Source organism: Dendrobates tinctorius, unplaced genomic scaffold, assembly GCF_039654945.1.
Source record: "Dendrobates tinctorius isolate UK_male_01 unplaced genomic scaffold, ASM3965494v1 ptg000058l, whole genome shotgun sequence".
In the NCBI taxonomy this organism is placed as follows: Eukaryota; Metazoa; Chordata; class Amphibia; order Anura; family Dendrobatidae; genus Dendrobates; species Dendrobates tinctorius.
In genome coordinates this window covers 23,984,183-24,012,050 of record NW_027361726.1, presented here as the reverse complement: position 1 = coordinate 24,012,050, position 27,868 = coordinate 23,984,183, and the positions used below count along the sequence as shown (strand labels likewise).

General features: G+C 46.3%; 1 protein-coding gene and 1 long non-coding RNA gene across 2 annotated transcripts in view; one reads left to right on the top strand and one right to left on the bottom strand.

Annotated features, from left to right (window-relative positions):
* The window catches only part of KCNK13 (potassium two pore domain channel subfamily K member 13), a 65,640-nt gene extending 38,132 nt beyond the window's left edge, over window positions 1-27,508 (top strand). Inside the window, exon 2 of the mRNA XM_073578202.1 lies at window positions 25,962-27,508. Within this exon, the coding sequence (XP_073434303.1) occupies window positions 25,962-26,854 (893 nt within the window). The 3' untranslated portion in view covers window positions 26,855-27,508. The remainder of the gene's footprint in view (window positions 1-25,961) is intronic.
* LOC141092193 (uncharacterized) lies at window positions 1,766-22,865 on the bottom strand. Its single transcript, XR_012232702.1, has 2 exons — window positions 22,765-22,865; window positions 1,766-4,881 (listed from the first exon to the last, which is right to left on the bottom strand). It is a non-coding gene; the product is annotated as an uncharacterized lncRNA (long non-coding RNA).
* Window positions 27,509-27,868: the final 360 nt, after the last annotated feature.

Genomic DNA, 27,868 nt, shown 5'->3' with positions numbered 1-27,868 from the left:
AGCTCCCAACATGGCCAATTAACCCCTGCTCTGCCAAAAGAAAACACCATTTAAAAAGCTGATGAAGTGCTTCTTTTCATCGCAGGAGTAAGAGCAATCAGAGGCTCCAGTCTTCTTGCTCTTCTCTGTTGCTGTAACCCCATGACAGTTGTACAACAGCTGAACAAGAGCAGTGAGGAGGCTGGAGCAATCCTGTTACATCCAACTGTATTCCAGAGCAGCAGTCACTACTCTGTTGGTTGTTATTTACTAGACCATTGCATGTGCCGACAATGTATATTCAGAGAGATTTCAGCCCTGAAGCTATAAAATGTCATCACCAGCAGAATAGTTAGTGCAGCTCTGGGGTATAATACAGGATGTAACTCAGGATCAGTAATGTAACGTATGTACACAGTGACTGCACCAGCAGAATAGTGAGTGCAGCTCTGGAGTATAATACAGGATGTAACTCAGGATATGTAATGTAATGTATGTACACAGTGACTGCACCAGCAGAATAGTGAGTGCAGCTCTGAGGTGTAATACAGGATGTAACTCAGGATCAGTAATGTAATGTATGTATATAGTGACTGTACCAGCAGAATAGTGAGTGCAGCTCTGGAGTATAATACAGGATGTAACTCAGGATCAGTACAGGATCAGTAATGTAATGTATGTACACAGTGACTGCACCAGCAGAATAGTGAGTGCAGCTCTGAGGTGTAATACAGGATGTAACTCAGGATCAGTAATGTAATGTATGTACACAGTGACTGCACCAGCAGAATAGTGAGTGCAGCTCTGGGTATAATACAGGATGTAACTCAGGATCAGTAATGTAATGTATGTACACAGTGACTGCACCAGCAGAATAGTGAGTGCAGCTCTGAGGTATAATACATGATGTAACTCAGGATCAGTAATGTAATGTATGTACACAATGACTGCACCAGCAGAATAGTGAGTGCAGCTCTGGGGTATAATACAGGATGTAACTCAGGATCAGTAATGTAATGTATGTACACAGTGACTACACCAGCAGAATAGTGAGTGCAGCTCTGAGGTGTAATACAGGATATAACTCAGGATCAGTAATGTAATGTATGAACACAGTGACTGCACCAGCAGAATAGTGAGTGCAGCTCTGAGGTATAATACAGGATGTAACTCAGGATCAGTAATGTAATGTATGTAGTGCCTTTTGGGCAGTAACCCCCCACATATGACAATATTGGGGCTTCTGGGGAGGACACGTATCTCTTGTCTTCATTATGTATATTACCCGTTCATGTGACTGCCATCTTCCCAGTAACCGCTCTCACTCAGATCTAAGTGTGGTGTTGGGTCTTTGAAATGTCTGATTTGCTGTTTCTTTCCTTATCTCGGATGTTTCTTGTTTATTCCAATATGAAGCAGACAGTGGAAGGTCTCCTCAAGGACGTGAGCAGAAGGCTCTTACCAGCCACCGCGGCTGTGAGAAGGGAAAGGCTAAGAACATCCTGGACATCACAGTGTAGTGATAGCGTCGCCTTCGTATTAGGTTATATCGTTATTGTTGGCAGATTTTTGAAATGTTAGATTATGGAATTGTATTTTAAGCAGTTGCCTCATGTAATGTTATTATTGGGGTCCTTGTGATATGAACCACACAAGCAGAACGCTGGACACAGCGCAAGTTATCTGCCGATTGTGGTCGGAAGTGATTCTCATAACAACCTTATATCAGACAGTCGCTCCTAAGACAATTCCACAAACAGATAAAGCAGAAATGTCACACACTGACTCATTGTTGATTTTTTTTAGTAATAGTAACCTTTAAAAGTGCTCCAGATTTAGTTAATGACTCTATAGCACCGCATGCACCGGGTTATCGCTCTTGGCGCTGGCGATCAATAGTATCGGACAGCTGATGTATTGACCGACTCTGTACAAACATGGGAGCCACAAAATACGGATAACTAGTCTGGTTCAGTTTGAGTGAGAAGTGAGAATTCACTTTTGTAGTCTCATCACTTTTGCGGCAGAAATTTACTTTCTGTCACTTCTGTTTTATGCATTTTCCAAAGTCACAAATTTTAGCACAATTTACCTCCAGATTAGCATTGGCGTAAGGTGCGTGGCTTTTCCAGTCACAGGTAGAAGCCCACATCCAATCTGCCACAATTACACCATTTCATTGCAAGTTCTGCAGGTGAACGCCAAGAAACTGCCTTTAAAAATGCCCGATGATGAATTCAGACTCACCCTTTGTATTTTATTTTTCCATCATTTTCAGAGCACCGGTCCGATTATCTTCAGATGCTGGTATCGTCCCGGACCATTGAGGGCCTGTTCCAGTTGTGTGGCCTTTACATTGTGTTTTGATACGTTTTACGGGCAGTAGGAAAGCGGTGACTGCGGGGTTAACCCGCCGGCTCGATTCCAGGGTGGAAGCGTTTAGAGAAATTGCATCAGCGGCGGCGTTTGTTGCCGCTAATCAGGACAGCGCCTTTGTCTGCCTCGCACATAATTACACAGAGCCGCTAATTGTAAAGGCCTGCACTGAATGGCGACAATGATGGCTTCACATCCTCCTCGCGCGTTTTTAACCAAGTAGGCGGTTTGTTATAAGTAACATTCAATATCTGGAATATTCCAGACAAATCCGTGCTGATGCCGGGTCACATGACGGGTGTACGTTTTATTTCTGTTTCATCCTGAGCCTCCTGGTTCCTAGAGGACCGCTGTAGTGGAGGAGAATAGGATGTAGTTGACTGCCAGAAGCCCCAGATATTATTATCTGGTGTATTATGGGATGGCCTCTTATCCTCCAAACACAGAACATCTTATATCGCGCCGTATTCTTATAGCCTTAAGAAAGTTTGACCCTCTTCTTCTGCCCTAATTTTAATATATGGATGAAATGACTTGTAAATCCTATGCAAATCCTCCCCACTGACAGCACAACGGACTGTAGGAGAACCCACATCTTTATGCTAAGCCTGTGCAGTACTAGGGGTCTGTATTATAAGTGAGAAAGGGCTGAAGGGACTGTGTGATATGGAGGGGGCTGTGTGATACGGAGGGGGCTGTGTGATATGGAGGGGGCTGTGTGATATGGAGGGGGCTGTGTGATATGGAGGAGGCTGTGTGATATGGAGGGGCCTGTGGGACATGGAGGGGGCTGTGTGATACGGAGGGGGCTGTGTGATATGAAGGGGGCTGTGTGATATGGAGGGGGCTGTGTGATACGGAGGGGGCTGTGTGATACGGAGGGGGCTGTGTGATATGGAGGGGGCTGTGTGATATGGAGGGGGCTGTGTGATATGGAGGGGCCTGTGGGACATGGAGGGGGCTGTGTGATATGGAAGGGGCTATGTGATATGGAGGAGGCTGTGTGATATGGAGGGGCCTGTTTGATATGAAGGGGCCTGTGGGACATGGAGGGGGCTGTGTGATATGGAAGGGGCTATGTGATATGGAGGAGGCTGTGTGATATGGAGGGGCCTGTTTGATATGAAGGGGCCTGTGGGACATGGAGGGGGCTGTGTGATATGGAAGGGGCTATGTGATATGGAGGAGGCTGTGTGATATGAAGGGGCCTGTGGGACATGGAGGGGGCTGTGTGATATGGAAGGGGCTATGTGATATGGAGGAGGCTGTGTGATATTGAGGGGCCTGTGTGATATGAAGGGGCCTGTGTGACATGGAGGGGACTATGTGATATGGAGGCGGGGCTCTGTGATATGGAGGGGGCTATGTGATATGGAGGGGAGGTTGTGTGATATGGAGGGGAGGTTGTGTGATATGGAGCGGCCTGTGTGACATGGAGGGGGCTATGTGATATGAAGGGGCCTGTGGGACATGGAGGGGGCTGTGTGATATGGAGGGGGGCTGTGTGATATGGAGGGGGGCTGTGTGATATGGAGGGGGGCTGTGTGATATGGAGGGGGGCTGTGTGATATGGAGGGGGCTATGTGATATGGAGGGGGCTGTGTGATTTAGAGGGGGCTGTGTGATATGGAGGGGCCTGTGTGACATGGAGGGGGCTGTGTGATATGGAGGGGGGCTGTGTGATATGGAGGGGGTCTGTGTGATATGGAGGGGCCTGTGTGACATGGAGGGGGCTATGTGATATGGAGGGGGCTGTGTGATTTAGAGGGGGCTGTGTGATATGGAGGGGCCTGTGTGACATGTAGGGGGCTATGTGATATGGAGGGGGCTGTGTGATTTAGAGGGGGCTGTGTGATATGGAGGGTGACTTTCCCTCCATGTCTCAGGGACTGCTTTAGTAACTTCACATTGTCATGCCATCAGCAAACAACTCCTCATATCTCAATTACCTGGCCTGTAATGATTGTAAAGTTGCAGTTAGATATTTGGGGTCAACTGCAATCAATAGTTTTCAGGGTTCTCATTTAACCACACGACCTTCGACTTGAGCCCCAGACATTGTGTCAGGATTACGCCTTGCGTTCCTCCGGTCGTCTTTACGATTTCCGCCGCTGTTTCCGCCATCTGCTTCTTCTATTTCCTTCAACACCAGCTGTAAATTGGCTTTTTCCCAGAGAGAAAATCTAATTAGCGGAGCGCTCCGGGGCCGGGGACAGTAATTTCCAGGAGTCGGACTAAGCGCTGGAGACTCACTAATTGTGTGTATCTCAGATTCTGACTGCAACTCAATCACAAAACGATCAAAAACTGTGAACCGCGACGTTCCTCTGTAAAGTAAGCCGAGGCCGCGGTGGGTGCGAACAGTGTCGGGGGCCGGATGTTGTCACATGCGGCATTGATCAACCTCATTGCCAGCTTTATCCTGCGCCTATCGCAGCTTGGATCAGAAACGTGTGTCCTGCGTCAGGAGGCTGGTGAGTCAGCCGCCAACGCCAGGCGACACTTCAAGGAAATGCTGTTCAACTTCTTAACCCAGACGGATGATGCAGGAGAAAAAAAGACATAAAAAAGAAACATATATGATATGAGCTTTCAAACAAAATACATTTATGTTACATTTGTACAGTAATTTGCATCTTTTTGCCCCAGAAAGTATGTGGGGTTTAGAGGAGCACAGCTTGACAAATTTACTATGGAAATTGGTGTGCAAATCTACACGGGATCATAACCAGAGTGAACGTCATATTCCAACGCACAGAAAACATGCACCAAGCAAGCAAAATGTGCACCCTAATAAATTTGGGGCTGCTCCAGACTTACTAAGTCCTCCTTTGTTTTCCAACTATTTATCACTTTCCAGATCTCTGCTTACTGTCAGTGAATGGAAGCCTTCCAGTTTATATCCTGAGGCGGACGGCATATCCTGGATATATCAGAGAGATCTGCACTGCTGCATATTGCCAGCACATGAAGGATTTATTCAGCAGCGTCCTAATCTCTTGTCCCATCGCCGGTGATTGATATCAGGCGATGGGTGGAAAATGCTCCGATCTTGTAACAAAGCGCAATTCCATAGGGAACACCATTGTGAATAAACGCTGCGAATGGGGAGATTATCAAAGAGGATGATTTTCTCCTGATCACTCCAAGCGCAGAACAAAGATTAAGAGAAGATCTGATAATAGAGGCACAATTTGGGCTGAGATGAGCAATCACGAGCAATCCCCCGATAGCGCTCCACACATCCCCGAGTGCAGCGACACTTAAAGAAGCAAAACCAGAATATATGAATATAGAATCCTTCTCATTCCAGTTGTCAGGGCTTACTTGCTTTTTGTGGGTGACAACCAATAAGGCCACCATTCAGTGCTCGCTAATGATATCATCCAGCTTTCCCATACTACTGAATGGCAAGTACAGTTAGGTCCAGAAGTATTTGGCCAGTTGAACAAGTTTTGGCATGTTAGCTGTTTAACAAAACATATTCCAAATCCAGTTCGGTAACCAATATGGGTTTAAAGTGCAGATTCTCAGCTTTAAATCGAGGGGATTAACATTCTAATTAGAGGAAGGGTTTGGGAGTTTCAGCTATTTAATATGCAACAGCCTCTTTTTCAAGGGGCCAAAAGTAATTGGACCATTATGGCATGGACTATGCTATCATCAATGAAAGAAGTAAAAGGTCTGGAACTGATTCTGGGTGCAGCATTTGCATTTAGAAGCTGTTGCTGTGAATCCACAACATGCGATTAAAGGAGCTTGCAACAGAAGAGAAACAGACCATCATTAGGCTGAAAAAACGACGATGGGGCGTTAGATTCCCCAGACTAGTCAGCCCTTTTTCGATGTTATCTCGCCCCTGTGGGCGACATCATCGCTGACAGGTTCCCTTTAAGTAAACCTGAAATTCTCCATTTCAAGTGCATCTCAGTTGTTTCATTTTAAATCCAAAATAGCGGCCTGCAGAGCTGAAATCACGGAGATGCGGTCACTATCCAAATATTTCTGGACCTAACTGTATGTCTAGTTCACTCCCGCTGGGGTACAGCTCTGTATAGGCAATGTCTTCCAGTTTTCCTGGATATGTAAAAGCTATTTCTGCTCAGATATTTCTGATAAATGTAAAAAATCCATGTTCATTTATTATGCAGGACTCTAGGAAAGTTCACAAATTTGAGGTCTCTGCTGTCAATGATTGGAAATATTCTACATTTTGAAGGTGAAAAATTGCAACCGTTGTATCCAGTATAGACGATTGTCACTGAGCTAAAACACCCTGGCCACCAAACTGATACATTTTGCCTGCACTGATACATTGTAACAAACTATTGAAGAATAATACTGAAATATTGTAACAGTGTAACAGACAATTGGCACTGGCTCCGATACAAATTTGTAACAAATTGTACCATGTATACATACATATATATATATATATATATATATATATATATATATATATATATATATATATATATATAATGTGTGTGCCTATACAGTGTAACAACTATCACGACCTGCACTGATACATTGTAACAAACCTGAGATTGCTTTCTGTTTTGCTCTCAAAGGATTGTGGATACAGTTGTAATAACCGTTCCGTACCGTATTGTACGTCCCTGACAGGTTTTCTGCCTCTTAGGGCCCTTTATGTTCCTAGACGCCTATATGATGGCAATATGCAGTAGACTATATCTTGCTGTCCCACTCCAATAGGCTTATATGGCTGAAAATGATGCATGACGGAGCACGATGACTCCATTTACATCATCAGGCCACATTCACACGTTCAGTATTTTACATCAGTCTTTATAAGCCAAAATTAGGAGTAGTGATAAATCCAGAAGTGGTGACGAGTTTCTATACTTTTTCTTCCACTCCTGGTTTTGGCTTGTAAATACTGATGTAAAATACTGACCAAATACTGAGCGTGTGAACGTGGCTTTATAGTCAATGACCCCGTCATCGCATACGCCAAAATCTCAATTTGTTGGGTGTTCAGATTGAAGCCCCAATGGGACCACTGACCGTTGTATGAAAGAGCCCTTAGTGGTAATAAGAAAGTTTTCATTCAATGACAGCAAGCAGAGGTCTAGAAGTTAGTGAGAAATTAGAAAGTTGAAGAACTTTTCATAGTGTAGTGATGGCCCTTCTATTACAGAGACGGAGGACTTCTCTAATGTTTCTAGACTTCGGCTTCTGCCATGGATTTATTGTAGCGGAGGAATGTAGGTGAGAGTGGCGCAATGTGGCGGCGTGAATGGTAATACTTCGTGTGATGTTTGATGCTGACAATATGTCAGGAAAACCTTGTAGGAAGAGCCGACTGCTGACATCTCGCCAGTTCCCAGTGGCCTTATATGAAAGGAAACTTGTACTGTACAAGAGCAGGAACCACCGGGGAGCAGCGAGGCATTCTCTTCATTATGTAACCAAGAAGACCTTGTGCTTATATCCGACAGCCCTGAGCGCCACAGGTAGCAAGTAAGACGCTTCCGGCTGCTAATTACTGCAGTCAGCGCCGCTCGTCTGTTGTGCGCCCGAGTCTGGCGGAGCGCGCTGATGGGCTGGTCAGGGATCACTTACACTGAGCGACCAGTCCGCCGCGGTATCGGGTACATTTGGGCTGTGCAATATCCGTCGGGGTTTTATTGCCTGATGAATGTGGAAGGAGGTGGCGGGGACCCTCAATTACCTTCTCTCTCCTGAATAACGAGCACGTGTTACGTGCGGCTTCCTAGCGTTTTACTGATGTAATGTGCAGTTTTCCAATGTCCTTGTATGTGATGTTTAATACTGTAATACAAAATGTATTCTTTAGCTTAGGCCTGGATCACACTTCCGTTTTTTCAAATCCGTCGGTTTCCGTCAAAAAACGGATCCGCCATTTTTTTGGAGGATCCTTTTTTTGTCCCATAGACTTCCATTAGCGGTTACCGTGGATCCATCAAAAAACGGATCCGTTTGCATCCGTTTGTGGCAAAAAATGGAAACGGATCCGTTTGGCGGACACAAAAAACGGATGTGTGAAACAGGCCTTAGGGATAGAGTACTAAGGGTTAAATAGTTGGGAGGAGTTAAAAGGGGGACTGTGCAAAGCCTCAGGGACTCAAGGAAGGGACTTCCTGCCTTTAGAGCAGAGCACAGGCAGGCTTGCCCAGGGTGAGACCTGCGCCATAGTGAGTACAGAGGTTTCACCGGTCGTGAGGATAAAAGCTGCCCTAGCATGACGGGCAGCGAGGACGAACACTGGCTCTGCGGGATCGACCCCAGGAGAACTATGGGGTTCGGGACCAGGACCAGGATAAGAGCTGGTGGCATGCAGCATACAGAGGCTGCAGGGAAAGTACAGGAAACATTGTCTTGATTGCACTGTGGTCAGTAAAGTTTTACCGTTGGAACAGAACAGTGGCTTGTGGTGCTTCCTGAAATCTAGTCCCCTGCAACCGAAGTGAACAAGTGATGACTGTACTGCAGGACTGGGACTTCAATTGTCTTTTCATGTGCAAGGTGGCGGGGTGCTCACTCACTGTTGCTTAGTTAACTCACCCACGGCTACCACCCCCGTGCCTCCTTGTTACAAATGCCCCTTTCCAGCGCCATCTGTCTTAGCATGCATGTAATAAATATGCGCCACCAGATTGACGCTTTTTACTGGATGTCTCTGCACAGAATAGTGCAGCAGAGTGTTCCAGAAGTGTGCCGACATATATCAGGCTGGTGTGGGTGAAGGTCTCCGTCTTTTGATTGGGGGTCTATGGATGCATTTCATGTTTTTGTGGGTGCATACAATAATTGAGCACAGACTGCGAGAGGAGCTTTAAAGGGGTTGTCTCGTGTTCATTAAAGGTAACAATTGCAAATGTGCAATTTACCTCTTATTAAAAATCTTCTCCATTCTCAAGAACGGAGGGATTTTTATTTCTGTAGTATTCGTTGCCCAGGTTACCGGCCTGCTCTGCAGCCTATCAGCGGTGGTCGGCCTTCTAGGCAAGGAGCGCAGCTCTCACAAGTGCCGTTCTGAAGCTAAGTCCAGCCATGTTATGTGTCCCTGCACTTCTCCAATCTGCTTGCAGCATGACGGAGCACACAGTTCACACCAGCGGTGCGACCATACTGCCGGTCCGAACTGTCAATCATCTGTAGCGCACCGCCCCAAGGAGACAGAGGAGCTGAAGAAAGAGGATGAAACAATCCCTTTAAGTGAATTTTACAATAAATGCAAATTTATAAAGTGATTGTAACATTATATCTGGCACACACAGGACGAGCAGTCGCTGCTTTGTAGCTAATAATGATCTATTCCATGAGCCGCAGTTGTGAGTTGTTCTGCTCATTGGAAGTCAATGGTAACAGAGAAAATCTTCTGCTACAGTGTAACATCCATGGAGACCCCCAGGGAACGGAGCCCCCTCATCCTCCTCAGAATGCCCTGTAATGTCCACTTGCTCTGCACATGGTGCTGCCAGGATCGTTAGTCCTTGGCACTGCTCCTTGAGTGCCCAGCTCTTCCTCTGAGGTGCCCGCGTTAATGTCAGCAGCTTGTTTCCATGGTAACCATTGATGTTTAAATGGAAAAGTTATCGAAGAAGAAGCACAAACGTCGTCTGATGATCATTGGCTGAAGTTCTGATTACCGGGATCCATACATGAAAGCGCTACAAGAGCAGAACTCCAATGCAGACGATCATCGTCGCCCATCCCCACAATACACACACACAAAAATATCACAGTTTGCCACTGAGAGAGCAGCACAGAGTATTTCAGCAAAGGAGTCACAGACTGAAATCGATGTGCTCCAGCCCCCCCCGCAGAGTATTTTAAGCTAAAAATCTGGATAGAGTTAGACCTGAGTGAATATTGACTAGCAGCCGTGATTTCTGTGTCTTTGGCTTTAAGGCTGCCATTAACATTCCCATGAGATCCCTAGAGAGATGCCAGAATTTACATAAAGCTGGTAAAACAGGAGAACGCTCCGATTCCCATAATCAGAGGCGACACGCGGTTCTTGGTACACAAGGATCCAACAGGCATCAACAACCTCCAAGAATCATTGAACCCGTAGAACCCACTGTAGACGGATGGGCCCCTCTGTCTGTGGGTCCTAGAGCGGCTGCAGGGTCCGGCTCTGAGGTTCGTCAAATCCTTCATCTCAAAGTTTCAGATTGATTGACGCAATGAATTAGATTTTCAGTGTTACTTTTCACCAATGAGTTAAACATTGTAATTAGTGTTTGCTGGATTCTCATTAATTTTCTAATTTACAACAGAATAGAAGCAAATGATTCCGGATATTCAAGGACACCTCACCGCAGCGTCTTTTCTATGCCATTGTCTCTCTCCTTATTGTCTCTCTTGTAGGAAACCTTCTGATTGGCTGCCGGGATGGACACAGAGTTAATGGGGTGCTTTTAAAAGGGGGGTCAAGACAAATTCATATTTGGACCTCTTATATAGACATATACAGTGGGGAAAAAAAGTATTTAGTCAGTCAGCAATAGTGCAAGTTCCACCACTTAAAAAGATGAGAGGCGTCTGTAATTTACATCATAGGTAGACCTCAACTATGGGAGACAAACTGAGAAAAAAAAATCCAGAAAATCACATTGTCTGTTTTTTTTTCATTTTATTTGCATATTATGGTGGAAAATAAGTATTTGGTCAGAAACAAGCAATCAAGATTTCTGGCTCTCACAGACCTGTAACTTCTTCTTTAAGAGTCTCCTCTTTCCTCCACTCATTACCTGTAGTAATGGCACCTGTTTAAACTTGTTATCAGTATAAAAAGACACCTGTGCACACCCTCAAACAGTCTGACTCCAAACTCCACTATGGTGAAGACCAAAGAGCTGTCAAAGGACACCAGAAACAAAATTGTAGCCCTGCACCAGGCTGGGAAGACTGAATCTGCAATAGCCAACCAGCTTGGAGTGAAGAAATCAACTGTGGGAGCAATAATTAGAAAATGGAAGACATACAAGACCACTGATAATCTCCCTCGATCTGGTGCTCCATGCAAAATCCCACCCCGTGGGGTCAGAATGATCACAAGAACGGTGAGCAAAAATCCCAGAACCACGCGGGGGGACCTAGTGAATGAACTGCAGAGAGCTGGGACCAATGTAACAAGGCCTACCATAAGTAACACACTACGCCACCATGGACTCAGATCCTGCAGTGCCAGACGTGTCCCACTGCTTAAGCCTGTACATGTCCGGGCCCGACTGAAGTTTGCTAGAGAGCATTTGGATGATCCAGAGGAGTTTTGGGAGAATGTCCTATGGTCTGATGAAACCAAACTGGAACTGTTTGGTAGAAACACAACTTGTCGTGTTTGGAGGAAAAAGAATACTGAGTTGCATCCATCAAACACCATACCTACTGTAAAGCATGGTGGTGGAAACATCATGCTTTGGGGCTGTTTCTCTGCAAAGGGGCCAGGACGACTGATCCGGGTACATGAAAGAATGAATGGGGCCATGTATCGTGAGATTTTGAGTGCAAACCTCCTTCCATCAGCAAGGGCATTGAAGATGAAACGTGGCTGGGTCTTTTAACATGACAATGATCCAAAGCACACCGCCAGGGCAACGAAGGAGTGGCTTCGTAAGAAGCATTTCAAGGTCCTGGAGTGGCCTAGCCAGTCTCCAGATCTCAACCCTATAGAAAACCTTTGGAGGGAGTTGAAAGTCCGTGTTGCCAAGTGAAAAGCCAAAAACATCACTGCTCTAGAGGAGATCTGCATGGAGGAATGGGCCAATATACCAACAACAGTGTGTGGCAACCTTGTGAAGACTTACAGAAAACGTTTGACCTCTGTCATTGCCAACAAAGGATATATCACAAAGTATTGAGATGAAATTTTGTTTCTGACCAAATACTTATTTTCCACCATAATATGCAAATAAAATGAAAAAAAAACAGACAATGTGATTTTCTGGATTTTTTTTTCTCAGTTTGTCTCCCATAGTTGAGGTCTACCTATGATGTAAATTACAGACACCTCTCATCTTTTTAAGTGGTGGAACTTGCACTATTGCTGACTGACTAAATACTTTTTTTCCCCACTGTATAAGGTTAGTGTGTGAGAACTGGGGTCACCTGTCCTGAACCCCCCATCTGTGGCCTGAATGGCAATCATTAAATCTGAACCCCACCATTGTGCTTGATTCCCCATCATTATACCGAAACCCCAGTAATTTCACCTTATCCCCTATCATTGGGTCTGAACCCTATCATAGCATCTGATCCCCGAAAACTGGACTTGCACCACCATTAGTGAGTCTGATCCATTCTCACTTGTTCTTCTCCCCAACATTTGGCCTGACTCCCATCATTACATCTGATCCACAAATACTGGGCTCAATCCCTCATCATTTTGTTTGATCCTACTTCACTGGACCTGGACAGATATTTTTGGGCATGAAACCAAATAATTCACCTTTGACATAATTTCCTCTGATCTGTATGTGGCGCTGACATAATCTCTGTTCTATATGTGGCTGACTTCTCTGTTCTGTATGTGGCTGACATCATCTTCTCTGTTCTGTATGTGGCTGACGTCATCTCCTCTGATCTGTATGTGGCTGACATCATCTCCTCTGTTCTGTATGTGGTGCTGACATCATCTCCTCCGATCTGTATGTGGCTGACATCATCTCTGATCTGTATGTGGTGCTGACATCATCTCCGATCTGTATGTGGCTGACATCATCTCTGATCTGTATGTGGTGCTGACATCATCTCCTCTGTTCTGTATGTGGCTGACATCATCTCCTCCGATCTGTATGTGGCTGACATCATCTCTGATCTGTATGTGGCTGACATCATCTCCTCCGATCTGTATGTGGCTGACATCATCTCCTCTGATCTATATGTGGCTGACATCATCTCCTCTGATCTGTATGTGGCTGACATCATCTCCTCCGATCTGTATGTGGCTGACATCATCTCTGATCTGTATGTGGTGCTGACATCATCTCCTCTGTTCTGTATGTGGCGCTGACATCATCTCCTCTGATCTGTATGTGGCTGACATCATCTCCTCTGTTCTGTATGTGGCTGACATCATCTCCTCTGCGCTATATGTGGCTGACATCATCTCCTCTGTTCTGTATGTGGCTGACATCATCTCCTCCGATCTGTATGTGGCTGACATCATCTCCTCTGATCTGTATGTGGCTGACATCATCTCCTCTGATCTGTATGTGGCGCTGACATCATCTCCTCTGTTCTGTATGTGGCGCTGACATCATCTCCGACGATCTGTATGTGGCGCTGACATCATCTCTGATCTGTATGTGGCACTGACATCATCTCCTTTTATCTGTATGTGGCGCTGACATCATCTCCTTTTATCTGTATGTGGCGCTGACATCATCTCCTCCGATCTGTATGTGGCTGACATCATCTCCGACGATCTGTATGTGGCGCTGACATCATCTCTGATCTGTATGTGGCACTGACATCATCTCCTTTTATCTGTATGTGGCGCTGACATCATCTCCTCTGTTCTGTATGTGGCGCTGACATCATCTCTGATCTGTATGTGGCGCTGACATCCTCTCCTCTGTTCTGTATGTGGCGCTGACATAATCTCCTCTGATCTGTATTTGGTGGTGACATCATCTCTGATCTGTATGTGGTGCTGATATAAAAAGGTGGCACAGGGTGGTAGTCATGGACGAGTTCAGTCAGTGAGCATCCCAGCACCTTGCACATGAAGAGTACTCATTGTGTCGGCTGGAATTCTAGTCCCATGAAGCATCTGTGAGTCACAGTCTTTGCTCCAACGATTAAACTTTGCTAAGCGGCAAGATATCCATCACATCCAGTTGTGCAGTTCACACAGGTGAACATTTCCTATGCTTTCCCTGCTGTCTCTGCAAACCATTCGGGTCCCATCTGTTCATTCGGCGTCATCAGCTCCTGTTCTGGTCTCAAACCCTGGATTCTTTCTGGGGATGTGTAATGACACATAAGGTGTCCCTGGCGCTGCCTAAGGCGCGCTATCAGAGGGTGCGTGAATGACCGCAAGGAGTGCAGGCAGAAGGGACGCAGAGCACAAGGACCTGAGACTAGAGTAGTGAGGACAGGACCTGGCACGAAGAGATCACATGACCAGGGGGCGGAGCCACCACACGTAAGTGCAGGGAAGAACACTGAGCAATGAGCATGCAGAGTGCAGGGCAAAGACAGTAAAAGTGGTCAAAGAGAGCTAAGAGTCAGAAGCTAGACGAACGCGCAGTACCTAGGGACAAGACAAAGAGTCAAAGAGTAGACGGGGACAAGCCAAGGGGATCAGATAACCAGGAGAGACAGAGCAGTACTAAGCAGGATACAGAGGCAGAAGTCAGGAAACAAACCGAATCAAACATAGCAAGGCTCACAAGCACAGAGGCACACGTTTAAGGACGAGTCACTTGGGTCAGCAACCATTAACCGAGTTTACGAAAGTATCACAGACACTAAATACAGGTACTGCCAACATTAAATAGCTGCCCCAAAACCAAAGAGAGGCGGACTGAATTAACCCTGACCAGGATGGAGGCGGAACAATCCTGTCCAGAGTCATGACAGTACCCCCCTCTCAACGGGGGGCCACCGGACCCCCAGGTTTCCCAGGAAACCGTGCGTGAAAGGAACACACCAGACGATCAGCATGAACCGATCGGTCCTCAGGACCATACCCCTTCCAGTGCACAAGATACTGGAGGGAACGGCGGACCAACCGGGAAACGATGCGCTCCAACTCGAACTCCTCCTGACTATCCACCAACACAGGCGGCGAGGGACCCAATGACACTTCTTCCACAGCCCCCAATGGTTTCAGCAGGGCCCTATGGAATACATTGGGGATCTTAAAAGACCACTGGAAGACACAACGAAATGCCACTGGATTAACCACCTCCGTGATCTCATAAGGGCCAATGTTATGAATGAGTCACTGAAGGAGGAAAAAACAAAAATACAAGCTAAGTCCAGAAAACCGGAGAGGTTGGTAGCTATCGGATTGCAGACCCCTGATCCTATTCACACAACTAACAGGTGCCGTGGGGGGTTCCTACGGTGCCCTAGACCCCTAGTTCACAGCCGGAGAACTAAATAAGCCTAAAGAAAGAAAGGGGAAATCTAAACTGCCCCAGAGCAGACCCCAAAGAAATAGACAGCCCCCAACATGTATTGTCGGTGAAAAGCAGATGAAAACACAAACACAGACAGAAAGACAGGTTGAGCAAACGATGGGGCCCAACTAACTAAATAGGAATGGACAGAAAAGATGCTGGCTGCAATCCGCAAAAATTCTGCCAAAATAATGTCCAACACGTCTGATAGAAAAATGGCCCTGAAGTCACTAGACTTCAAAAACACTATATCAGCACTCAGGTATATTCTGAAGACTGAGCAAAAGATCAACTTGACCAGAGACAAAAATGGAGCTCAGCCTGACCAACAAGGGCAGGCAGAACACAAACACTAAGTAAACAGACAATATCTCATGGAAAAATAAGAGAGCAAATACTTAGCTTTCAGAAGACAGGTACTGAACTGGTTTGCAAGAGCACAGAGCAGAAAGGATCACCAGCACCCCTGTAGGGTGTCGGCTGCCTTATATCCACTCAGTGATTCCGGGTGTCCAATCAGGCTCCACCTGTTCAGATGACAGGTTCTTCCCAACCCAATCAATTTCACTACCTCTCTTCACCAGCAGAGGGAGTTCATCAGACATCAACGGTGAAGGGGAAAATGAACTCACAACAGGCCAATAAACTTAGGCCCCAATTTAACCCGAGGAACCTTAAGTTTAATGTTCCTGGTGGACAGCCACACTTTATCCCCAAACCAAAGGGTGGGTCCCACAGCCTGTCTCCTGTCCGCAAAAAGCTTAAATTTCCTCTGAGCCTCCCCAATATTCTTTTGGACCTCCTGCCATAAATTTCCCAACTGCTGTACAGCAATATCAGCCCCCGGGCAACCGGAGTCCAGGTGAGAAAACTCCCCAAAGTGTGGATTAAACCCATAGTTACAGAAGAAAGGGGAGTTACCTGTGGAGTGGTTAAAACGAATATTAAACGCAAATTCTGCTAAAGGTAAGGCATCGGACCTGTCCTCTGGACTGGAAGTGGTAAGACAGCGCAAAATCTGTTCTAACGACTGATTGGCCCGTTCGGTCTGACCATTGGTCTCTGGATGGTAAGCAGACGAGAAAGACAACTCAATACCCAACCTTTTACAAAACGCCCTCCAAAACCTGGACACAAACTGCACACCACGGTCAGACACCACATTCAAGGGCACAACATACAAACAAACCACATGTTGAACGAACAACCTAGACAGAGGGTAGTGTCACTAAGGGTTCAAAGTGTGCTTGCTTCGTAAACCTGTCCACCACCACCCAGACGACAGTATTACTCTTGGAGGGAGGAAGATTGGTGATAAAGTCCATGGACAGATGTGTCTTTGGTCTATCAGAAACTGGCAAAGGCACCAATTCCCTGGTTGGCCGGTTATGAGAGCTCTTAGTGCGGGCACAAACTTCACAGGCAGACACAAACTTTCTAACATCAGATGTATGTGAGGACAACCAAAAAACCCTCGCGATGGCCCCAAGAGTGGCTGAAATCCCCGGATGTCCACTCAGCACCGAATCATGGAACTCTTGGAGGACTTTCAGTCGAATTTGAACTGGAACAAACAATTTTCTCACCGGCTTGGACGGGGGAACCTGGGACTGGGTTTCCCGAATCTCCCAATCCAAACCTGCTGCCACCACCACCCCGGGATGAAGAATGGAGGATGGAGGCTCGGGTGGAGAAACTGGATCCAGACTCTGGGACAAGGCAGCCTTCACATTCTTAGATCCCAGACAAAAAGTGATCGAGAACTGGAACCGGGGAAAAAGAAGTGACCACCCGGCTTACCTGGAGGTCAACCTTTTATCAGACTCAATATACGCCAGGTTCTTATGGTCAGTAACTACAGTAATGGGATGAACTGCCCCCTCCAAAAAATGCCTCCATTCTTCAAAGGCCAACTTAACCGCAAGAAGTTCGCGATTACCCACGTCATAATTTCTTTCCGCCGGGGAGAACTTCCTGGAGAAGAAGGCGCATGGTCTCAGATTGGTCAAGGTGGCGGGCCCCTGGGACAGCACCGCCCCCACCCCCACCTCCAAGGCATCAACCTCAACTACAAAAGGTTCTGATGGATCCGGTTGAACCAGAACCGTGGCAGTCATAAAACATTTTTTGAGAGTGAGAAACACCACTACCGCTGAGGCAGACCAGTTCTTAACGTCAGCCCCCTTCTGTGTCAAGTCAATGAGTGGCTTGACCACCTGAGACAACCCTTTAATAAACCTCCGGTAGTAATTGGCGAATCCCAAGAAGCGATGAAGGCCCTTCAGGTCCCGGGGTTGGACCCAATCAACAATGGCCTGCACCGTTTTGTGATCCATACGAAACCCCTCACTAGAGAAAATGAACCCCAAGAAAGGCAGTTCCTGGGCGAAAAAATGAGCATTTCTCTAGCTTGGCGAAAAGTTGGTTCTCCCTGAGTCTCTGAAGAACCGCCCGAAGGTGACCAATATGTGATTGCTTTTCAATTGAATAAACCAGAATGATATCCATGTATATACAGTGGGGAAAAAAAGTATTTAGTCAGTCAGCAATAGTGCAAGTTCCACCACTTAAAAAGATGAGAGGCGTCTGTAATTTACATCATAGGTAGACCTCAACTATGGGAGACAAACTGAGAAAAAAAAATCCAGAAAATCACATTGTCTGTTTTTTTTTCATTTTATTTGCATATTATGGTGGAAAATAAGTATTTGGTCAGAAACAAGCAATCAAGATTTCTGGCTCTCACAGACCTGTAACTTCTTCTTTAAGAGTCTCCTCTTTCCTCCACTCATTACCTGTAGTAATGGCACCTGTTTAAACTTGTTATCAGTATAAAAAGACACCTGTGCACACCCTCAAACAGTCTGACTCCAAACTCCACTATGGTGAAGACCAAAGAGCTGTCAAAGGACACCAGAAACAAAATTGTAGCCCTGCACCAGGCTGGGAAGACTGAATCTGCAATAGCCAACCAGCTTGGAGTGAAGAAATCAACTGTGGGAGCAATAATTAGAAAATGGAAGACATACAAGACCACTGATAATCTCCCTCGATCTGGTGCTCCATGCAAAATCCCACCCCGTGGGGTCAGAATGATCACAAGAACGGTGAGCAAAAATCCCAGAACCACGCGGGGGGACCTAGTGAATGAACTGCAGAGAGCTGGGACCAATGTAACAAGGCCTACCATAAGTAACACACTACGCCACCATGGATTCAGATCCTGCAGTGCCAGACGTGTCCCACTGCTTAAGCCTGTACATGTCCGGGCCCGACTGAAGTTTGCTAGAGAGCATTTGGATGATCCAGAGGAGTTTTGGGAGAATGTCCTATGGTCTGATGAAACCAAACTGGAACTGTTTGGTAGAAACACAACTTGTCGTGTTTGGAGGAAAAAGAATACTGAGTTGCATCCATCAAACACCATACCTACTGTAAAGCATGGTGGTGGAAACATCATGCTTTGGGGCTGTTTCTCTGCAAAGGGGCCAGGACGACTGATCCGGGTACATGAAAGAATGTATCGTGAGATTTTGAGTGCAAACCTCCTTCCATCAGCAAGGGCATTGAAGATGAAACGTGGCTGGGTCTTTTAACATGACAATGATCCAAAGCACACCGCCAGGGCAACGAAGGAGTGGCTTCGTAAGAAGCATTTCAAGGTCCTGGAGTGGCCTAGCCAGTCTCCAGATCTCAACCCTATAGAAAACCTTTGGAGGGAGTTGAAAGTCCGTGTTGCCAAGTGAAAAGCCAAAAACATCACTGCTCTAGAGGAGATCTGCATGGAGGAATGGGCCAATATACCAACAACAGTGTGTGGCAACCTTGTGAAGACTTACAGAAAACGTTTGACCTCTGTCATTGCCAACAAAGGATATATCACAAAGTATTGAGATGAAATTTTGTTTCTGACCAAATACTTATTTTCCACCATAATATGCAAATAAAATGAAAAAAAACAGACAATGTGATTTTCTGGATTTTTTTTTCTCAGTTTGTCTCCCATAGTTGAGGTCTACCTATGATGTAAATTACAGACACCTCTCATCTTTTTAAGTGGTGGAACTTGCACTATTGCTGACTGACTAAATACTTTTTTTCCCCACTGTAACCACAAACCTCCCAATAAAATCAGAGAACACATGATTGATGAAGTTTTGGAAAACTTCAGTCCGCATTGGTCAGTCCAAAAGGCATAACTAAATTTTCACACAGCCCTTCTGAGGTGAGAAATGCAGATTTCCACTCATCCCCCCTCCCGCACTCGGATGAGGTTGTATGCCCCCTGCAAATCTAATTTTGAAAACCATTTAACCTCGGACAATTGGTTACACAAATCGGGAATGAGTGGGAGGGGATATATGTTTCTTACAGTAATTTTATTTAGATCCCGAAAGTCAAGGCATGGGCTGAGACCACCGTTTTGTTTTTTTTAAAACCTGCAGCAACAGGAGACACGGAAGGGCGGATATGTCCCTTGCGGAGACTCTCAGATATGTACTCCTTCATGGCGATGGGATCAGAAAGGTTAAACAATCGGGCTTTTGGCAATTTAGCCCCAGGAATCAGGTCAATGGCACAATCAAAAGGGCGGTGTGGTGGTAACACCTCGGCCTGACTTTCGGAGAACACGTCCTCGAAGTCCTTCAGGTACTCCGGAATACCCTTCAGACCGACGGACAATACAGACACAGAATTCAGACATTTGTTTTCACAGTTGGACCCCTCATTTAACAATTTCCCTGGCCTCCCAGTCAATGACTGGATTATGACATTGCAGCCAAGGAAACCCCAAGACCAAACCAGCATGGAGGTTCTCCAGAACGAAATAGGCTATCTGCTCCAAATGAACAGACCCCACCTTAAGCACGAACTCTTTAGTAACAGAGCGGATCCCATCCTTGGTGAACGGGGTTGAGTCAATAGCCACTACTCGCATGGGTTTGTCCAACCTGACTGTCCGTATCTCACAGTGGGCCACCAACCTCGAGTCAGTCAAGTACACTGAAGATACACAATCCACAAAAGCAGAAGAGAAAAGAAACAATTGTTCACAACTACTAACACTTTTAACAATAGTTTGAAGGCTGAGGAAAAAAGTACCTGTGGGTCTGCGTAACCTCCTCGGCAGTTACCCATACCTAGTCGTTTCCTGAGACCTTGGAATCCGGGGGGGCAGGAGGGACAGTCCTTTATCCAATGACCTGGCTCTCCACAATAGAAGTACAGTTTTTTCTCTCTGTGACATCTCTTCTTTTCCTTCATGGAGACAGCTCCCAGCTCCATGATCTCAACCGATGCCAAAGACTCTGACTTCACTGGCAACAGAGGAGCATCTTGTTGCACAACACCTCTTTCTCTCAGCCTGCGGTCCATATGGACGGCCTGGGTCATAGTCTCCAGAGAGTCGGGCGGTGGGTGCAGGGCCAAGGCATCCTTTAGATGTTCAGAAAGACCACGTCAGAATAGCCTCATGAGTGCCGAGTCGTTTCAGGAAACCTCAAGTGCCCATCGCCTGTACTCAGAACAGTACCACTCAGCTGAGTGCTTTCCCTGGGTAAGACTCATAATCGTGTCCTCTGCCAATCTCACCCGATCAGGTTCATCGTATATAAGACCCAAGGCCTCGAAGAACTGATTCACAGTCATTCTCTCAGGAGAGGTAAGGGATAGGGAGAAAGCCCAGGATTGCGGCCCCTCACGTAACAGGGAAATAACTATCCCCACCCTTTTGCTCTCATCGACCGAGGACGAAAAAAGTAACTTACTACTCTCTTTAAATACCCAGAATTTTTTCCTATCCCCAGAAAAAGTATCCGGAAGTTTGACACAGGGCTCAGGAGAGGATAAGGACATATCAGACATGGTACCCTCCCCATTGCTAGACGAGGAAGAGGCAGGGCTGCGACTAGGAATTTTGGGGCCCCATACTGGCAAAATTTTCGGGGCCCCTTTGAGACTCTGCCCCGGCTCCACCCAGCCCCGTCTCCACCCCTCAAACTGTCCACAGTCCCACCGCTCTCTCTTGGAAAAACTCCACTTCTCACCTATCACACATTAACAGTTCCCATCACCAGATCACACATATAGCCGGCAGCTTTTGCTTTGGACAAAAGATTTTTTTAAGCCGCCACCATAACAGGGTAGACACTTTTTGCTGGGCTCTACTCTACTGTAACCTATTAAATATTTGTTAAAATATGCAATACAATTTAGGTATATTTTTATTTATTTTTCAATTTTTAAAATGACCAATAATATCACATACAAGGAACAAATACCGCTACACCATGTCCAGGCCACATATTACCACCACATAGTGACCTATAATACCACATACAAGGAAAAAATACTGCCACACCATGACCAGACCACATATTACTACCATAGTGACCGAATAATATCACATACAAGGAACAAATACCACCGGACCATGACCAGACCACATATTACCACTACAAAGTGACCAAATAATAGCACATACAAGGGACAAATACCACCGCACCATGCCCAGACCACATATTACCACCACATGGAATGTTGTGTCCAGTTTTGGGCACCACATTTTAAAAAAGACATCAACAAACTGGAGCAAGTTCAGAAAAGAGCGACCAGAATGGTGACCGGTCTGCAAACCCTGTCTTATGAGGAAAGGCTGCAGGATTTGGGAATGTTTAGTTTGCAAAAGAGAAGACTGAGAGGAGACTTAATAGCTGTCTACAAATATATAAAGGGCTGTCACATTGTAGAAGGATCAACTTTATTCTCATTTGCACAAGGAAAGACTAGAAGCAATGGGATGAAACTGAAGGGGAGGAGACACAGATTAGATATTAGAAAAAACTTTTTGACAGTTAGAGTGATCAATGAGTGGAACAGGCTGCCACGAGAAGTGGTGAGTTCTCCTTCAATGGAAGTCTTCAAACAGAGGCTGGACAGACATCTGACTGGGATGATTTAGCGAATCCTGCTTTGAGCAGGGGGTTGGACCAGATGGCCCAGGAGGTCCCTTCCAACTCTACGATTCTATGATTCTATGAATACTACAATACTGATCATTAATAAAAAACAAAATACTGTCACCATACATGGCATTATACACAGGAGATCTGTGTTTAGTATGCAGTGTCTGTGTACAGGTAATATAGTGATCAATGACATTATACACAGGAGCTCTGTATATAATGTACAGGTAACACAGTGATCACTGGTGACATTATACAGAGGACCTCTGTATATAGTATACAGTGTATAGTGTCAGTGTATAGGTAACACACTAACTCACCAGTGATGTCTCTAGGTAAAGTCCTTCATCCTTGCTTTTCATCTTTCATCCAGCACAGATCGTCATCACGTCTTCCAGCCAGGACTCGTCTCTGCAGGAAATAACACAGTTATCTAGAGCTCCGCTTGCAGAATGCATTATTTATTTTTCCCATCTTCTACATTACATCACATGAAGAAAAAAAGGTGACAGTGTCACTCTGCACAGTAACAGGACCGCCCCCCCCCCATTTAAAACAGTATCCTCAAAAAATTAAATACATCCCTGCAGTAATAATATCCCTTAATTAGCCCCTATGGTAATAATATCCCCCATCCTGACCCCCGTGTGTCTCATTCCTGGCTTTAGCCATATGTTCTCCCATCCCACCCTCATGAGTATCCATTCTTCCCCATATGGTCTCCATCGTATCCATCCAGCCCCATGAGCCTGTGCGATCTGTCTCCAACCCTGCCCCAGCTGTCTCCAAACATGCCCCGTATCTCCATTCTGCCCAGTGTCTCCAATCATGCCCCATGTCCAGCATTCTGCCACCAGCATCCAGCATTCTGCCCCCAGCGTCCAGCATTCTGCCCCTAGTCTCCAGAATTCTGCCCCCAGTCTTCAGCATTCTGCCCCATGTCCAACATTCTGCCCCATGTCCAGCATTCTGCCCCAGTCTCCAGCATCCTGCCCCATGTCCAGCATTCTGCCCCATGTCCAGCATTCTGCCCTAGTCTCCAGCATTCTGCCCCATGTCCAGCATTCTGCCCTAGTCTAAAGCAATTCTGCCCCATGTCCAGCATTCTACCCCATGTCCAGCATTCTGCCCCATGTCCAGCATTCAGCCCCAGTCCAGCATTCTGCCCCATGTCCAGCATTCTGCCCCCAACGTGTCCAGCATTCTGCCCCATGTTCAGCATTCAGCCCCATGTCCAGCATTCTGCCCCCAGCGTCCAGCATTCTGCCCCCAGCATCTAGCATACTGCCCCCAGCATTCTGCCCCCAGCGTCCAGCATTCTGCCCCCACGTCCAGCATTCTACCCCAGTCTCCAGTATTGTGCCCCAGTCTCCAGTATTCTGCCCCATGTCCAGCATTTTGCCCCAGTCTCTAGCATTATGCCCCATGTCCAGCATTCTGCCCCAGTCTCTAGCACTCTGCCACATTCTCTAGCATTCTACCCCAATCTCAAGCATTCTGCCCCATGTCCAGCATTCTGCCCCAGTCTCTAGCATTCTGCTCCAATCTCTAGCTTTCTGCCCCGGGCCCCCTGGTTCGCCGCTGTCAAAAAAAACCCTATTTCTCCTTACCTGGCCGTGCTCCAGCGGCGGGCGAGGCTCCGTCCCTCCACGCTGCTGAAGCAGAAGCGCGCTCTAGCCGGCGACTGACAGTGACATCAGACGCTGGCGACATGCATGCAAACTGGGTAGTTAGCGTGCACTCTAGTCAAATATAGACGAGGTGCAGGTGCAACGGACCAGTAGGTCCTAATTACAAGTTAATTAAATTCACCGCACACTCAAACAGACTTTATGCAAATAGGTGTTCATTTTATTACATGTGGGAGCCAAACAGGAATATAGCACACAGTGGAAGCGATATAAATAAAAGACGTTTCGGCTCAGCCCGAGCCTTTATCATATTATCGCTTATTCCAATATTGGAGATTTGTATAGGGTGCAGAAGGAGAGGAGAATCTCTCAAGAAGAAATACCAAGATAAATGGCTGATGCGTGCTGAGAGAAGGCAGCGCTCCCGCGCTGCATGTCAATAGCGTTTAGCTGCCGCAGCGCCACGCTAAGAGCCCGGTTTACCTGCCAGTAGGGGCCCGGTGAGTAGAGGAGACCGGGCCCGATGCAGGCCCCCTCTGCCCACCGGGCCCCATACGCCAGTCAGGGCAGTAATGCCCTCATGGCGGCCCTGGGAAGAGGCACCCCACGAACAGCATCAAAGGTATCCACCAATTCCCTCTGTACCTATTGTTGAGAAGCAACCAGCGCTCTTTGCTCAACAGATAGGTTCTGCATCATTTTGGTCTGGTTAGATACCTGATTTAACAGAGCATGCCGCGGGTCCAGAGAAAACACACATACAAAAAAAAACCTGAAAAATTATATGGGTCGGTGAAAATGTAATGACACATAAGGTGTCCCTGGTGCTGCCTAGGGGGGCGCTATCAAGGGGCGTGTGAATGAGCACAGGGAGTGCAGGCAGAAGTCACGCAGTGCACAAGGACCTGAGACTAGAGTAGTGAGCACAGGAACTGGCACTAAGCGATCACGTGACCAGGGGGCGGAGCCACCGCCCTTAAGTGCAGGGAAGGGCACTGAGCATGCAGAGTGCAGGGCATTGGGAAAAGACAGTAAACATGGTCAAGGAGAGCTGAGAGTCAGAAGCCAGACGAACATGCAGTACCTAAGGACAAGACAATGAGTAAACGGGGACAAGCCAAGGGGGTCAGATAACCAAGAGAGACAGAGCAGTACAAAAGCAGGACACAGAGGCAGAAGTCGGGACAAACCGAATCATACACAGCAAGGCACACAAGCACAGAGGCACACGTTTAAGGAACGTGTTTAAGGAAGGAGTATACGGAAGTATCACCGACACTAAATTCAGGTACTGACAACATTAAATAGCTGCCCCAAAACCAAAGAGAGGCGGACTGAATTAACCCTGACCTGACCAAGATGGAGGCGGAACCATCCTGTCCAGAGTCATGACAGGACGATCTCATTGAGCTAATTCCCGTTCTCTCTGCTCTCCAGGCTTGGAACAACTGTATCCCTCACGACTGGGGAAACTCTTCATGCACACTGATGTACACGTCCTGCCCTGGGCAATACTGCCTGGGCTTCTGTCACTACCCAGGAAATGCTTCCCCTAAACCCCTGTGGCTCTGCACTATCACACCCTAACTCCTTCCAGGTGTCTAACTCTTTTGTGCCCATTCTGTCCCTGAACTAAAGCACATAGGTACAAATACATTTACAGTAACAAGACATTATGACCGCACGTGACACAATAAAAGAACATTAAAAAAAAGCACTTTAAATTCATAAAACATTAGAAAGCCGCACGTGACACATGTACTCGGTATTCAGAAGAGGGAAGGCAATCGAGGGTTCCTGCCACCTCCTTACACTGACATCATCTCCTCTGTTCTGTATGTGATGCTGACATCATATTCTTGACATCTTTTTTGCTTCTATTTCAGGGTTTGGCATGACGACTCCGGCCACCATTACCGGCAAGATTTTCCTGATTTTCTACGGGCTGATCGGTTGTGCTGCCACCATCTTGTTTTTTAACCTTTTCTTGGAGCGTCTGATTACGGTTATAGCTTTCGTAATGAAATCCTGTCATGAGAGGCAGCTGAGGAGGAAGGACGGCATTCCCACCGAAACGCGTCGAGGCTCAGGTAACTCGGAGGTGGACAGCCTGTCTGGATGGAAGCCCTCCGTCTATTATGTGATGCTTATATTATGCCTGGCGTCCATCATTATTTCTTGCTGTGCCTCCGCCATGTTCTCGCCCATTGAAGGGTGGGGATACTTTGACTCTCTCTATTTTTGTTTTGTTGCCTTCAGCACTATAGGATTTGGGGATATGGTTAGTAGCCAGAAAGACAAATATGAGAACCAAGGACTTTACCGATGCGGCAACTTTATCTTCATTTTCATGGGGGTCTGCTGCATTTACTCCTTATTCAACGTCATCTCCATCGTCATTAAACAGTGCATCAACTGGATATTAAAAAAACTGGAATGTCGCTGCTGCCAGAAATGCCAAAGAAAATTATGTAGGACAAAGAGGAATGTGGTGATGCCGGGAAATGTACGGACGAGGCGCAACATATCCATAGAAACAGACGGCATCTATGAAAGCGAGACTGATGGCAGGAGAATGTCCGGGGAGATGATCTCCATGAAAGACTTCTTGGCCTCTAATAAGGTCTCCTTGGCCATCATGCAGAAACAGCTATCAGAGACGGCCAATGGCTACCCCCGGCAAATTGGCACCAGCTCCAGGCACAATGGCTTTTCAGGAGGAGTGGGGGCATTAGCGATTATGAATAACAGACTTGCAGAAACTAGTGTGGACAGGTGAATGTTCATCATGGAGACGATAGAACGTCCTGTCATTCACATACTAGGTATGAATGTGAGACAAAGAATCCATAAATATGTCACAGCACTGATTCTGAGCTACATCCTATATTACACTCCAGAGCTGTGCTCATTATTATGCTGGTACAGTCACTGTGTACATACATTACATCACTGATCCTGAGTTACATCCTGTATTATACTCTAGAGCTGCACTAACTATTTTGCTGGTGCCGTCACTGTGTACATACATTACATTACTGATCCTGAGTTACATCCTGTATTATACTCCAGAGCTGCACTCACTATTCTGCTGGTGGAGTCACTGTGTGCGTACATTACATTACTGATCCTGTACTGATCCTGAGCACATCCTGTATTATACTCCAGAGCTGTGCTCACTATTCTACTGGTGCAGTGACTGTGTACATACATTACACTACTGATCCTGACTAACATCTTATATTACACTCCAGAGTTGTGCTCACTATTGTGCTGGTGCAGTCACTGTGTACATACATTACATTTCTGATCCTGTACTGATTCTGAGTTATATCCTGTATTATACTCCAGAGCTGCACTCACAATTCTGCCGGTGCAGTCATTCTGTACATGCAATACATTACTGATCCTGAGTTACATCCAGTATTATACTCCAGAGCTGCACTCACTACTCTAATGGTGCAGTCACTGTGTACATACATAGAATAGTGAGTGCAGCTCTGGAGTATAATACAGTATGAAGCTCAGGATCAGTACAGTATCAGTAATGTAATGTATATACATAGTGACTGCACCAGCAGAATAGTGAGTGCTGCTCTGCAGTCAGTATAATGCAGGATGTAACTCAGGATCAGTAATATAATGTATGTACATTATGACTGCACCAGCAGAATAGCGAGTACAGCTCTGGAGTATATTACAGGAAGTAACTCAGGATCAGTAATGTAATGTATGTACACAGTGATTGCACCAGCATAATAATAAGTGCAGCTCTGGGGTATAATACAGGATG